The sequence below is a fragment of the Misgurnus anguillicaudatus genome, chromosome 1, assembly GCF_027580225.2.
Source record: "Misgurnus anguillicaudatus chromosome 1, ASM2758022v2, whole genome shotgun sequence".
In the NCBI taxonomy this organism is placed as follows: domain Eukaryota; kingdom Metazoa; phylum Chordata; class Actinopteri; order Cypriniformes; family Cobitidae; genus Misgurnus; species Misgurnus anguillicaudatus.
In genome coordinates, this window is record NC_073337.2 from 19,996,753 (window position 1) to 20,013,187 (window position 16,435).

General features: G+C 39.7%; 1 protein-coding gene across 1 annotated transcript in view; it reads left to right on the plus strand.

Annotated features, from left to right (window-relative positions):
- Positions 1–16,435, plus strand: part of snd1 (staphylococcal nuclease and tudor domain containing 1) — a 209,615-nt gene that overhangs the window by 125,069 nt on the left and 68,111 nt on the right. The window contains exon 17 of the mRNA XM_073867828.1: positions 15,273–15,461. Within this exon, the coding sequence (XP_073723929.1) occupies positions 15,273–15,461 (189 nt within the window). The remainder of the gene's footprint in view (positions 1–15,272; positions 15,462–16,435) is intronic.

Here is a 16,435-nt window from a genome sequence, read left to right on the forward strand (position 1 = left end):
GTCTTTCTTTGTTCAGTCGAGAAGAAATTAGTTTTTTTGTGGAAAACATTCCAGGATTTTTCTCAGTTTAATGGACCCCAACAGTTTCAATGCAGTTTAAAATTGCAGTTTCAAAGGACTCTAAATGATCCCAAACGAGGCATAAGGGTCTTATCTAGCGAAACGATTGTCAATTTTGGCAAAAAAATGCACTTTTAAACCACAACTTCTCATCTTTCTCCGACCTCACGTAATACGTCATCACGTCAAGAGGTCACGGATGACGTATCGAAACTACACCCCAGTGTTTACAAGTGTGGAGAAAGAGGACCGTTCCGACATTGTTGTTTAGTTTGTTTAAAATGGTCCGCAAATGTGCGTTTCATATATGTAACGCGACCTTTCAACGTCATTACGCAATTACGGGATGTCATGCTAGCGCTTCACACAACCGGAGGAAGACAAGAAGTTGTGGTTTAAAGTGCATATTTGTATTTTTATTGCCAAAAATGATCAATTCGCTAGATAAGACCCTTATGCCTCGTTTGAGATCGTTTAGAGTCCTTCGAAACAGCAATTTTAAACTGTTAAGTTTTGGGGTCCATTGGAGTCCATTTAAAATCCTGGAATGTTTTTTTTAAAAAACATAATTTCTTTTCAACTGAACAAAGAAAGACATCAACATTTTGGATGACATGGTGGTGAGTAAATTATCTGGATATTTTTTAAGAAAATAGACTAATCCTTTAACATGTGTTTGAAAAAAGGTGGTATGCACACACTAGACGTACCCTTTTACTTCCATAGTAGGAAAACACATACTATGGAAGGCACTGGTTACCGTCAACTGTGTGCTCACCATAATTGATTAAAATATCTTCTTTTGTGTTTAATAAAACTCATATATGTTTTTAACAACACAAGGGTGATTAAAGGTTAACACAGTTTTCTTTTTTGGATGAACTGTCCCTTTAAACAGGTGCAGATGTTATGTAGCTCAGTGTGACCAGTTCACCAGGCATAGGTCACTCTAAAGTGGGCCATGCACGCATAAAGCGCGTCCTGACTGAAAGATCAGCACGTTGTAATTGTATTGGTTGACCAGCCATATTTGATTAGAAGGTACAAATGCGACTGTAAAGCTGTTTCTTAACCGTCTCTCAATATAGACACCATTTACGGGCCATTGTGTTTGCACAGTTCTGCAAAACTGAAGTATTGAATTGTCTGTGACATTTGAAATGTTACACAACACCTATTAAGAGCTTTTTCCCTTTAGAAGTCCATATGGATTGAATGCTAATGGTCAGTCCGTGCGAGGATTATTCGGGCTTTGGGTTTGAAAGCGATTCTTGCCATGTAAAGCGATTGATTACAAAGGTTTTCCATTTGATAACATGGTTCCCGGGAATGTAAAAATCTGCTGTTGTCAAACAGGAGAGCAAGTTCCTGAGAACATCGGAAGGCCAAAGGCCATTTCGTGACAAATGGAAATTCACTGACATATATTCCAGCTCATTAATTTGGCCAATTGCTCTGTACAAGATATATGTTCTTCAGTGTCTGGTTTTGAGACCGACCCTTTTCTCCTTTGCATTTCTCCTGGTTTTTGATTTTATTTTTTAGTTTTACCTTTACATTTTGACTTCACCCCTCAGTGTGATATGTTTGTCTGTGTGGCAGGTTTTTCGTCTTATCGCACCATGCCTCACTGGTTTGACTCTGGCTTTACGACAGACACTGAAAAATGACTTGTGATTCTCAACCCCCCGACCCTTTCACCCGTCCCTTGTTCTGTGTCGTTTCATTCAATTCTCATTTGTCTGTCAGTGCAGGATGGGCCGAATGGCCTTTTGAGTGACAATGGTTTGGCACATCATTCTAAGAGTTGGTGGAAAGAGAGCTTTAGATAAATAGTGATGTGCTTCCCATGATTGCCTGCTGCTTGCCGTCTCCCCTCCTTCCAACACGCTCATCCAAATAACAGCTGCGTTCGATGAGAAATGTCACCCTGATGTTAAGGATACATTCTTCTGCACCCTTTATCATTTTTATGGCTTTCCTGATTTTATGGTCTACATTATCACGGACTTGAAAACAATCCACCTCGTGACTTCCTAATGCGCAGCTACATAGTAAATGAAGTGAAAAGCTTTGCGGTCTGAGCATTTACAGCATTTTCTCAAATAATAGAGAGCCGTAAAGCATTCATCACACTTTCAAAACCGCCAAGGCCTTTAAAGTCATCATTGTATTTTACTTTGCTGAATTGCCTTGACCTAGGATCATGGTCTATGTATGCACATCTCTTACATAATGGGAATGTCCTTCTTTTGGGAATAATGTGGCTTAATACAATTTCAAATCATTTCCCACCCTTAAATGTGTTCGGTGACAGATTTTTGGACAACTCCCCAAAACTGTTTTTCTTATAACCTTTCTAACATCTATAATAGTGCAGACCACATATTACCATCGGTGTTGGTGCTCACTCAGCAGAAATGAGTTGGTTAGTGCCGTTGTTTCTTTATAATGGGGATGGATACTTTATTTGCTAACCAAATCTTCAGTTCTGATTCGTCATCTCCGTTAAGGAAATGATCTTTGATATTAGCAATTTTTCCAATGTAGGCTCAATATGCATCGATCCCGAGGTAAGGGCAGCTGTGAAAGAGATGGATCGCAGTTATTGCTATCATTGATTTTAACAACCGAGCTGTTAGAGTCCGCGCAGAAGCTCACTCAGTCGTTCCGGCCTCCAATCGGATCTCTCAGTTTACGCTCGTCGACTTTTCACACTGTTGTTCATTATCCTGGAGTGGTCCAACAAAAATCATTTAAATATTTATCACACTATGGGTCGTCTTTTCTCTTTGATCACCATAGTTACAAAGATGAATCACATTTTCCAGTCACCTGACCTCTCGCTACCCAATGGAGTTTGGCATTGAGCTCCCGAGGTAAAGAGAGCAATACAGGTACCCCTGTGGAGAGAGATCAGGGTTATTGATTTTTCCGCCCTCCCCTGCTGGTTTTTGTTGTGTGCTGGGACAGATTGACCAGCTTAAGAGAGAGGATATGAAGGATACATTTTTATTATGATGTGTGACCACATGTCCCCCCCAGCCGGACACTGAGGATTTCAGACGGATTCCCGGCTTTATGGAATTTATATAGGAGACGGTATGATCTGAAAAAATCTGACCATGGCGATAGTCGCACAGGTCCGCAAAGGTACACACTTAAAATTGCTGGGTTATTTTGAACCTGCCGTTAGGTCAAAAAGGATTAACCCAGGAAAGGTTATATAACAGCCTAACGGTTGGGTTCATCCCTTTTTGACCCAACAGTGGGTTGAAAATTACCCAGCATTTTTTATTTTTAGCCCACCATTGGGTCAAAAAGGGACGAACCCAACAGTTCGGTTAAATTAACCCAGAAATGTTTATATTTGACCCTTCTTTGAGCATTTTTGGTTGAATCAACCCAGTATAAGTTAAATAATAACCCAATGGGTCCCTTTTTGACCCAAGCCTGGATTGTATCTCCGATCTTGCGGAGCCAAATAAGAAATGCATCATCTTTATGAAGAGGCATGCCGTGTTTACAATTGATTGGTCTACAAAGCCATGTAGGTCATTTAGAGGGGACCACCACAGCTCCACGAGTCCCATCGACTCACTATTGACCTGTTCCCACAGAGGCTGGGGGGGGCATTACAATAAATGCTCATGTGCCTTTAAAAGGTCCATGCTTTCTATTCAGCAAATGCACATAGTACGTACATTGGCAGGATTTGTGTACACATAATCCTTTTCCAGAGCATGCAATGACACTTGCATACTCTAATACTCGCTAAGTGTTTGCATGCATGTGTATTGTTAAAAAGGGGATTTGTCGTCACGCATGTGTTTGCACAGTATTAAGGCAGCTTTATGCAACTGTTTAAAATGCAGCGTTTAAATGGACAGCTTACGTCAATGCCACTAACGCATGCTCATTGGTTTAAATTCCTTATCTCTTACCAGCATTGTCCTGTAATTTACTATGCACGTTGTCTCTCTTCCTAACACATCAGAAAGTGGATGCTTTGCATTAAAAGGCCCTCACCTTATTTATGTAATCCAGATATCGGTAGCAAAGCCCTTAAGCACCATTTGGACAGGATTAGTTTTGTAGTTGCCACTACTGTGGTCACTCTAAGCTCTCATTTATTCGTTTTTCTTTGAAAAACTTAAACCCGTTATTGTGCGTTTACCCTGGAAAGTTATTAAAAGGTCTGAATTTGTAATGAAGGCGCGATGAGAATTTATTTTAGTTACAGTATTCGTTGAAGGTCAAAGTAAATGAGAATCTGAGAAAATAATGCTTTCCGGGTTGGGATGGGATTAGAATGATTCTCTAAGGAATTCTCAGTTTGACAAATACTTTAGGTTATTTGCTCCATAGTTTTTTATTTATTTATCGAGGCTATGTGAGAAGAATGCAGTTCGATTCGTATTGAATTGTAAGCACAAAGTGCCTCTGTGAAGCACGGATTTACCCGACCTCCTTGGGGACGACCGGTCCCGTCTGAATAGGGCTTTGGTGACATGCAAAGGAGATAAAATACATCAATTCCTCCCACGTCACGCAATAATTTACATTACGTTCACATCCTGTCTGCCAGGTCATTTAGTGGCTTGACGGTGATACAAGATTTTCATTACCTTCATTTACTTTCTCATTTGTCTCTTGTTATAGTTTGCTTTATATTTTTAAGCAATAGGCAGAGGCTTCATTCTGAGGACTGGACAGGTGTGTGCGTGCATAGGTGTGTGTGCATGTGTGATGGGCAATTTATCTGCTTTGGCATGCAGATTACAAGGCCTGCGTTTGAAAGATTCGGTTTGCATGACCGCAATATTGATGCATGCGTTCTGAAGCGCACATCAATACATGCAAACAAACCACTTCGCATATCTGGTTTGAAGAAAAGTTTGAAATGTGTGCATCAGTCTAATGCACTGCTGAACTAAGGCCAGTCCAAACCTACTTTGTCTTTTTGAAGCATAGGAACATGACCTTTTTTCATATATTTTATTCATATGATACTGTTATCCGTTAACACCATCAGGAATTGGTTGGTGAAAACGCCACTATAGGCGAAAAATGTTTTTTTTTTTTTGTCAATAATAGGTCACACACTAACCTACTTCAGCATGTTCTCTGCAACATTAATATCTTAATGAATATTAATATAAGCCTATAAAAATAGCAGTTTGATTTATGTGTCTTGGGAAAATATGTGAAGGAAAACATGCACAGACACAAACAAAAAAACTAGTTTTCTTTAACATACACTGTGATATGCGCACAATGAATTCATAAACAAAATACTCTGGAGGACATGTTGCCGTATTACAGTAGCATGTAATGTTGTTTCTTTGTTTTCTAGTCCTTTATCACTTTGCACGCTTTCATTACCTCAAGTCAATCTGACCCTCGACCTTTCATGGACTTTTATTAACTCTCGAGTTTTTCCTTTGTGTGGGAGTTGAAAACGGTTCACTTCATTGAGCACCCCATTAACAAACTCCTGCCTTTATTTAGTGCACCTTTTGGGTCAGTGCAAAGTCCAAAAAAACAGACTTCTACACATGCACTTACAAATACAGTATTCCTCTGGTAGCTGCATGACTGCATTAAAAATCAAACCTTTTACTGTCACCCTCTTGGCTGTTTGATGGGTGGAAGTGCCTATGGGGCGCCATCTCGCGTGATGCGTAATTCTGCCTTTTTTGAGAGGGGTTCAACAGAGCTGTCTCTTTCCCTAAATCAATGTCTTCTCACACGCTGGCGGCAGCTTGAGCTATTGATTTAAGTCGTTGTTTAAAGAAGAAACCCTCTTCCACTGTTGATTTCTGATACTTGTAGTAATACTGTTTGGCTGCTGTTTTATGAGTGTGCTTTCTTTTGATTAAAAGCCCCATTAACTATATATTTGCATCTAAAATAGATCTACAACATTAGTGGATCGATCCATCCATTCCTTTTTTTTTTGGAGGGGGTTTTGGAGGCTGATCCATTTTATGGATTCACCCTGAAACCTCTACTGGCTTAGATTGTAATACCAGAGTTTAGTGCATATGCTGTTGTATAGGAGGAATTCTAGGATATACAATTTTAGGAAATTAATTTTTATATACCGGACATTGGTAAATACTGCTACAGTTTATGCCTGTTGGTAACATGTCCAAGGAATCAGTTTCACAAACCGAACGCTAATGCTATCTGCAAGTTAAACTTTTAATATTAGAATACTAGTTTTATTCATTCTTTAGGTTAGACTTAAAGGAAAACACCACAGTGTTTTAATATTTACTATGTTCTTACCTCAACTTTGACAAATGAATACATACCTATCTTTTTTCAATGCGTGCACTTAATCTTTGCACAGCGCTTTGTGAACGTGTTAGCATTTAGCCTGGCCCCATTCATTCCTTAGGATCCAAACAGTAATGAATTTAGAAGCCACCAAACACTTCCATTTTTCCCTTTTTAAAGACTGTTAGATAAGTAGTTACACGAGTAAGTATACACTCTAAAAACAAACGGTGCTATATAGCACCAAAAGTGGTTCCTTGCTCGCAACCACAGAAGAACCGCCCCCAGTGCCATATAGCACCGGCGAAGCACCTGTGCAGAACCACATAGTGCCACGCAGAACCAAATGTGGTGCTATAGTGGTGCTATATGGCACCTATATGGTTCTACACAGGTGCTTCACCGGTTCTTCACCGGTGCTGTGTGGCACTGGGGACGGTTCTTCTGTGGTTGCGATTCAAATCAACAGTTTTGGTGCTATATAGCACCGTTTGTTTTTTTTAGAGTGTAGGGATGTATTAATTAGTCTAAGTTGAAGTAAGAACATAGTACTATATTGAAAAACGGTGGTGTTTTCCTTTAACTAACACCATTGTCAAATGAGAAAAGAATGGCTGAGTGATTTGTGATGTGACTGGTTTTTGATCACATTTGTCAAAGGGTGAAATCTCTCAAACTTTTCATGGGAACTTAATCTGGGGAATTTTGGAAATATTCCAAATTGGAAACTTAAAGTTGCAGTGTGTAATTTTTAAAAGTATCTCATGACAGAAATGCAAAATAATATACAAAACTGTATTATCAGGGGTGTATAAAGACCTTTTCATAATGAACCGTTATGTTTTTATTACCTTAGAATGAGACGTTTTTATCTACATCCACGTAAGGGGACTCTCGGTGTAAGTCGCCATTTTGTGCCGCCATGTTTCTACAGAAGCCCTTAACGGACAAACTTTTACAAAGTTGTCTCCGTCGATGACATGTATTTCCGGTGGTGGCTACTGTAGCTTCTCTATGCGTTTCAAAAGCGAGGGGTGAGCAGTGGACTGAGTTGTTGGTTGCAATTCGCACCCTCACCACTAGATGCTGCTAAAATGTACACACTGCACCTTTAATTGCAGTTTATGGGAATTATTTGGAATGTATATAAACTATATCATAACATAAAAAAACATTTCGTTGGTCAGGAGCAGACCTGCATGCAAGTTAATAAAAATGTTGAAGAATCCTGATGCTTGCGCTTATCAAGCCTGGATTTATTTGATCAAAAACCCTTCAGAAGTCATTCTATAAACACACAGCACATGGAAGTTTTGAACAGATTTATGTTATTTACATGAATACATGCAAAGATCTACATTTTGACATTATTTTGTGTGAAGGATTCAAGAAAGTATCTGTACATGTCATGGAAAAATGCAAGTACACGCAGGTGGTGTGGCCTTAATGGCCATTCAGTAAGCAGTGCGATTTTGTTATTTTTTAACTACATTTAAGTTCCCTGTTATAGGGAACTTTGCAATTTTTTTTTAAATTACCAGTTTATTCCCATTAATTACAATATATTATTGTTTGTTCCCAAATATTCCCATGTAAAGTTCCAGCTGGAATTTTGAAACCCTAGCCTTTTACTTTCCCATTGGGCGACTTTTTGTCACTCTTGACGTTTGCTATGCTAGAATTCAACAGACGCTGGACTGAAATGGTCACAATACTCTTAAAAAGGGTGATTAAAGGCAAAACTTTAGTGGTTTCTTAATTCTTCTCACGGCTGTATGTATTTCAACTGTAAGGCATGCATGTCATTTTGGACCAGTACTGATAATTGACCAATATATTTTTACAGTAACTTTCTAGTGGGGTGGTATTGTATACAGTAGAAGTCTATGGTATGTCTTCATTAAGATAATCAAATGTGTGCGTGTGTTTGTGAGACCAGGTGCTCAGACGCAGTGTTTCAAAGCGTCTTAAGAACTTCAATTGCAGACCGTAACGCGGGGGCCATCTGTTGTATCTGCTTCCTGTTCTGGCCGACTCTCCTTCCTGTTTTGCATTTACCTCGCAGATGGCACCACATGGTGCCACCATTTGACGCGGTTGCTATGGTTATGCAAGGTTAAGTGAAACCTCTGAACTCGCTTCGCCTCGCTTAGCGCTGTGCAGACAGGGACTGTCATGTTTGTAGTCATAGCCTGCATGATTGTGTTTGATCGTAGCTGGTCAGAGTGTTAAAATATACAAACTTCCCATGTCTACATTTGCTGTGTAGTGCACAAAAGTCACTTGTCTATTATGTCCTTTACTTAGTCCGAGGGTCATTGAGTGATATTTGTGCAAAGCTGATTTGCAACAATATTAAATAGTAATAAAATTGAACAAACACTGCAGTGCTGCCGTCAACTACCATTAACATTACTTACAGCTGAAACTTTAGTCGATATTGCCACAGATGAGGCAATTTTCCTCTTTAACAGAAAAGCTATCGCTTTAAACACACACACATTTCCCTCTCGTTCATCTCGGTGGGCCGACTAATATTACGTCGGTCCTGATTGCAGCTGCTTTCACAGGGTGTAAAACGTCTGCTGTAGCCCTTTTGAATGATCCATAATTTAGATAAGGATTAAAGGAGGCGGCTATAAAGATCATTTTCATTTTAGTTTGAGTTAAGAAGTTGAAAGTTGCATCAGTTAAAAGCGGCGATAGGAGATCATTAAACCGGTTTGACTTTTCTGAAACAGTTCTGATTGGATAAGCAATGATCAACACTATAAGTTCTCACCTGTGACCTCACAATTTGATATTAATGCGTCCGAATGCTACGCTTCTTGGCAATCACACCCAGTCTGCTGAATAATTTCAGTTGTATTAATAATGAATAAGACTGCTTATTGGTTTTGTCGTATTGATGTTGCTGCTGTCGGCTTCTTGTCACGTCCAAGAACAGCTTTTCTGTATAGTGTAAAATCGTTGTAATGCACAGCCTCTGGTCGCCTATTGCTTTATTTGATTGAATATTGTCGGTGTGTGCATGCGTGTTGGTGATGGACCGCCCTGGCATATGTTTGCTGTGCTGATAATGGTCCAATGTTTGAGAGATTCGGTGCAGACGGGCATGACCACAGCACTGATGGATGTGCCCTGAAGCCCGATCAATACACGTGCACACACTCATTTTCTACATTCTCCCCCTTTTACCCCCGAGTTGTGATGTGTGTGCTGGTGTAATATTATACACCTGGGAAAGTTCACCTTCATCGACCATCTCACAAACATGTATAAATAAAACTGCACCTTCTTCCAACCACCACTTCATCCAGTCCTTGTGTGCATATAAAATGAAACATTGACTATATATACAATTTGTGTGTTATATTGATGGTCTGCATGGCTGTTTATTTTAATGTCACTCGCTCAATCTCTAAGTAAAATGAGGTGGAGTTCGATTTAGTTGTCAAACACCTTACTAACGACTAGTTCAGTGCCCACCACAAAGTTCACGGTAGCGTAACATTGCTCTTGTGTTTGGTTGAGTCTAGGTGCCCTAACTTAATACAAAAATCACCTTCATTGCAGGTCACATTATTTATAATGAAAATGGAGGCTTACCCCCACACACATTCATGCTTGTAAATTTATGTTACTCTAAACTATGCTTACATAAGCAAAGCGGTGAGATGTGACAAACGCGTCAGCCGCCTGTCGTTGGAAAGACACGGTGGGCTACAGTGGCACAGTCATGCCAGGATATCTTCCCTATGCATTGGGCTTTGAGTTAGGGCACGAGAGACGCCCTCTGTAATTGGTCCGTGCCATAAAATAAGATTTAAAGTCTGTGAAGGGCTGTCTGGTGATTAAAAACGAGAAGGCACGAGTCCTGCGAGTGTGTATATTACGCCAGTAGTGTTTGGGGGGAATGTGTATATCATCCGAAGGAAAGCTTTCAGGCAAGGTTAAGCCTTGATAAAAGCTGTAGGTGTGTCTGGACTAAAAAGCTGTATTTAGACCTGGCAAATAACATGCAGTTGGGTATAAATGCACGCATGATCTATTGAGATCACATTTGGAGATGGTTGGAGAGCAGCCAACATATCGCTATTGGATTTTTAGCCGCAATATATGCAAATAGCAATATCTGTATGAATAACATTGGAGATATATGCAGTACAACTAAGTCGATACTAGTGCTGCACAATTAATCGCAATCACGATGACAGCCTGTGCGATTATATGACAGCAAAATGTTGCAATTGTATTAAATAAATAAATGTGTGGACTTGTTAACACAAACTTTCTGATAACAGTTTGATGATTTTCCTTGCTGTTTAAAAAAAGAAAGAAAAACGAACAAAAAAAGGCAGTGCACATGTGGCATGCACGTGTGTGGTGTGCGGCGTCACTTATGCCAGAGCGAAGATGGATGCAGAGGAGGTTGACCAGTGATCTGGAAGCTAAAAAAAAACTCTGTCTGTTGTATGGCGGTATTTTGGATTTAGGATTACTGACACTGAGCAGTTGCTACATCACGTGGCAATACGAAAGCATTTCTAGTTTTACAAATACACATTTTAGCTAAACTGTATGTGGATTTTCCTTAAAACCCATCAAGTTGACTCATGATACCATTTAGTATAATCGCAATCGCACATTGCAATATTAGCATCAATAACCGCAATGGGAAAAATTACCCAAATCGTGCAGCCCTAGTCGATACCAAAACATCTGTTAATGTGAGGAATCTTTCACACATGTTCAGCTCTCGAAAACAAAATACTTTTTTGCATCAAATGCGACCGTTTCTTCCCTAAAAAGCGATCCACCCTGGAAATCAATCTCGATTCATTTTTAATGTTTCTCTGTGCGGCATTTTTCACACTTACAGAAGCCATTTGTGATCCAGCGGGAGCCATGTTGGCTCAAACGCTCCCTCCACGGGGAGCCATAGTGGCTCTGGAAACCTCCACTGGGAGCCATCTGGGCTGGCTATCTGAGACTCGGCCTGCCCTTAGCGTACCGGTGTATTTTCTTGTTGTACAAGCAAGTGCTGTGTGGGATGAAAGTATGTGTGCGAGTCTGGACCCGAGTTGGTGTGATATTAATCTGTTTACTTGCACTGAAAGAGAAGGAGGTGATGGTGGTTTATGTCTGGTTTGTGGTGAAATGTTCAGCGTTCACCAATGTGGGCAGCCGTCTCTAAAACACACAGCCCTGACTCGCCCAGATATCCGCCTCCAGTCTGTCGCACGCCCAGTTTCACTCCAGGGTTCAATGTTGAGATTGTGTGCGGATTTACCGAAAGGGCCATTTTTCACACTAAAACGCATATTTTTAGCACGTAGCTGTTAGCCTGCTGGCCACCTTTCCCGGTAAAATTCCCCCATGTTTGTTTTTTCCTGACACCAGTAGCTCGTGGTTGGAGGTGTGATTTTGTCAAGTGCCGAACAAATTGCTTGTCCATTAGTTGGAACACGGCATTGCGAATTGACAAATATAGATGGTCAGAGCGAATGCAACATCAATTAAAGCATCCGGCCCATTTTCCTCTTAACAAAACAAACTGTGCCTCCTGAGTGAGGTTTAACCATCTAACCGCCTCTCGGCTTGACTGAATTGGTAATGCACCGCAAGGGATAAGCCGAACCTTGAGCACAGGTTGATATATATATATAGTAGTAGATTGAATATCCCGGTACGATATGTGTGTGGAAAGCTTTTGTAGCTCTTTAATCACATTCACTCTCTTTGTAAATGCGTGTATTAATCATGATATTGTGCCAGGAAAGAATAGATACATACGGCAAAGATATTAATCTTCGGTTTTGGGGCCATTCGGATTAAATTCATATAAAGTCATCGCGTTTTTAGGGCTTACGCGAAATGTTTATCGCTTTCCCCCAATTGTACGAGAGATCATATTGAGTGACCTTGTATTTGGATAAGCAGGGCATTTTAAATCTGTTTGCAAAGATAAAGACCATAAGCTTTCCTCTCCAATTCTCTCTCTCTCTCTCTTTCTCTCACACAAATAACCTTAAACGTTAATGGGACATCTAATAATGTATTATGTGAAGTGTGGACCAGTAGGAATGCGGTAGATGGTGTTAGACAGGTGGATGGAGGCACTTAAGAGAGTTGTGGACTGTCCCGTTGTGTGTGCTGCCAAATCATGACTTAAACTCCCTCATCTGACATTGAGACTCGAGAAGTCTAGCTTGCGTAATGGAGGACGCTAGCAGATAGTCGACTGGCCTCTGATCTGTATCTGGGAGTCTCTTATCTTCTTTCAGCTTACGAAAAAAATCACCAAAACATTTAGTAAACGAAATGGGAAGATAAGAAAGCAGGGAGGCATGTGCATATTCCCATGGGACTACTATTATTGGTTATTATTATATAATATAAATTATATGTGTGTGTGTATATATACATGTAAATATTTCTTAAATATACATATTATTATACACAGTACACACACATGATGTAAATAAAATCTTTTATTCTGCAACATTATGTCATGATTAATCATTTTGCAGCCCCAGGTTCAATACTTAACAATCCAGATCACATATTTAATATACACCTTTGAAAATGAATTTAGAACCAGCCCAGTCTCACGAAATTTCGTTTTATAGTCACGTAAATTTTTTATTCTTTTTTTGTGATATTACGAATTTCCGCGTTTTTCGTGATCGTATAACGAATTTCATGTGATTATCATGTATTGGTTACTCAAGTATAACATTTCATTTTATAGTCACGTAAATTTTTTATTCTGTCCTATTTTCTTACCATTGTCGCTTCGGTTTAGGGTTCGATTTACATAAAATGACATTCCTACCCAAACCCAACCCTAACGTCAGGCGACATATAAAAATAAGTCAGAATTTTTTTTATAAACTATTATGTCACGATTAATCGTTTTGCAGCCCCAGGGTCAATACTTAACAATCCAGATCACATATTTAATATACACCTTTGAAAATGTATTTAGAACCAGCCAAGTCTCACGAAATTTCGTTTTATAGTCACGCACATTTTTTATTTTTTTTCCGTGATATTACGAATTTCCGTGTTTTTCGTGATCGTATAACAAATTACTGTTTTCATGTCATTATCACGTATTGGTTACTCAACTGTTTTGTCCTATTTCCTTACTATTGTCGCTTCGGTTTAGGGTTAGATTTACATAAAATGACATCCCTACCCAAACCCAACTCTAACCCAAACGTCAGGCGACATATAAATCAGAAAAATTGTGTAAACCAATACATAAAGTGACATTCTAATGCAAGCAACAAATCTAACCCTAAACCGAAGCAACAATGGTTTGAACATAGGAAAAAGCCCTTCAGTAACCAATACGTGATTATCACATGAAAACAGGAATTCGTTATACGATCACGAAAAAACATGGAAATTTGTGATAATATCACAAAAAAAATAATAAAAACATTACGTGACTATATCTAGAAACCTTGTGAGACTGGGTAGTTTAGAACACCCTTGCATTGCTCTTACAACAAAATAAAACATCGTAGTCCCATCTTTAAGACATGGAACCCCCCATCCTTTTTTCTGTGTAATGTAAAAAGTGTATTTTAACGTTATCAACAGAGGACGTAGGAATATTAACTAAAACCTGTTTACTAGAACTCAAATAGCCGGTACACTTTAGATTAACTCGGAGCTTTGTGTTCCAGCAGTAAAGTACATGGGGTGTGTAAAACCGGCTGTGAGAGACCCAATACATTTCGCCCCGTGGCTACGACCAACGCAGATTGCCGGAACATTCCGAGCGTGAACCCGACCAGAGCCATTACCTTTCCGTGTAGAGCATTAGTTCGTCGCTTAGCGGGACCCGGTGTGGGAGGGTCGTTGTTTGTCCCTCATAATGTGAGGTTGGTTGTCATTCTCGTGTTTAATCAAAGTGGCGATTATGCCCTCATTAAAAAGCTTTTACTCTCCCTGCATACGCAGCCTCTGCTTCCGAAGTAATTCCCAGTAGATTTCCCAGGGGGCTCTGGGCCTGAACAACCGCACTCTTAATCGTTTGACTTTTGGAGTGTCTTTTCACAACACCTGCCTGTTTCCCATAAAGCCACTTAACACAAGCTCATATAATGTGGATGATGTTTTGCTTGTGGATTATTTTTATATTTTGGCCAGAAGATGAGATTTCTCTTTTCATTTAACCCTAATAATAAACAGGAAGAGCTTTCGTTAAGAGCAACTACGTATAATCGTATGCCGTATTAAGCATCAGGACAAGGCAATATATCAAATGTTTATAATGATTTTACTGGTGATATAAAATTTGATATTAATATTGTGATATTTAAGTTTACTTAACATTTTTATACATTTTTTGTGACTCTTTTTAAACTGGTAACCAAATTGAATTTTAAATATTAATTGAAGTATTGAGCCAAGCCCTATTTAGCTACTATTCACTATCTTCCTTTCTCTTTTCTCTTGGCATCTCTGTCTTTCTCAGAAATATATTCTTTTTGTCCTTGCCTGCCTTCTTTGATCACTGGCCAATAAACAGCCTCGGTGCTTGGAGACAAATGTAATATATTAGTGGTGTGGTTCCCCGGTGTCACTGCTTTAATTGAGAATGTCAGGCTAAAGTTAGCGCCAGGCTGAATCTCAACCTCGCGTTTAATTGTGCGAGAAAGACGTGCCCAGCAGTGATGTCACTGATGAGGAGTTTGTGTGCTGGTGTGTGTATAAGATGGGTAAGAGTATCCTGAAAGCCCCCCGAGTTGAATAAAGAACGAGCTGTCTAGACCATCAATTGATAGCTTGGTCTCCTCCAGTGATCTGTCTGCTTTAGACAATGGCACCCCCTTCTTCTGCCAGTAGTGGAAAGTAAGCTTATCTCCTATACCGTACATTAACTTTTGTCTTTTCCCTGTTTCTTTTAGGTGGAAGTTGAAGTGGAGAACATGGACAAGGCTGGGAATTTCATCGGCTGGCTTCATATTGAGGGCGTGAATCTTTCAGTTGCTCTTGTGGAGAACGCCCTGTCTAAAGTTCACTTCACCGCAGAGCGAAGCGCCTATTACAAAACCCTTGTTTCTTCGGAGGACTCCGCCAGAGAGAGAAAAGAGAAGGTCAGTTTGGTTGGAAATACCTTGTTTCTTGCATAAGTTCAAGCTATGTAGTAACAGGAGTTTCACCTTGGGAGCGCTTTTTAAGGCATCTTACTAGGTTTTGGAACAGAGAACAGATAAAATCTCTTAGTAACAAAAACTTCTCTGGCCCACATCTGACCAGGAATGAGATTAATCACTTATCATTCCAGCTTCACTACGATAATAAATATCTTGTCCTCTCTGTCCAGCATGCCTTGTGCTGTGGCCAGAACCTGTCATACAGCGTGTATGTGAACAAAGAGAATACACAAATCTGTTGTCATGTTGCATTAGTTCAGGCAGAACAAATGGACTCGGAGCTTCCAAAAACAGTGGGAGCTGCTTGAATTGGTTTCTGGCTCGGGGGTACCGCAGGGCTCCGTCTCGGGCACTATCAATTTTGTCCTCTTCTCCACACTAAGCTTTGATTGATGAAGCCCTCTTCGTCCCGGATCTTAATCTCTTTCTTAATTTTCATTATGGCGAAACGGCCCTCGAGAAACGACGGCCCTGGTGGACAAACACAGTCCTGCCAGCTGTTTCTTCTGTCCTCTATCACTCATTTGGCGAGAAAGTGAGAACGGCCCTGTGCTGAAAGCAATATGATGTACTGCTCAAGGTGGCAAAGAGCGTGTTTCCATCCTCCTAGTTAAATCTATCATTTCTATCACTCATTCTATCATTTTTAAGTCATTGATAAATCTCTCTCAAAAGCAGGTTGTACTCATAAGTTTACATAACCTTGCAAGATAGTTAAGTTGAAAAAATAGAGATATAGAATCTCAAACATAAGATAATTGAGATTGTTAAAGTTGTTAAAAAAGTCTAGACTTCTTACAGAGGGTAAACAACTGAATATAAATAACAGGATAATGTGGATATTTGCTCATTCTGTCTTGTACAATATAAATCTGTCATGAAATAAATTTTCATGTGCCTTAAAAAAAAGATAA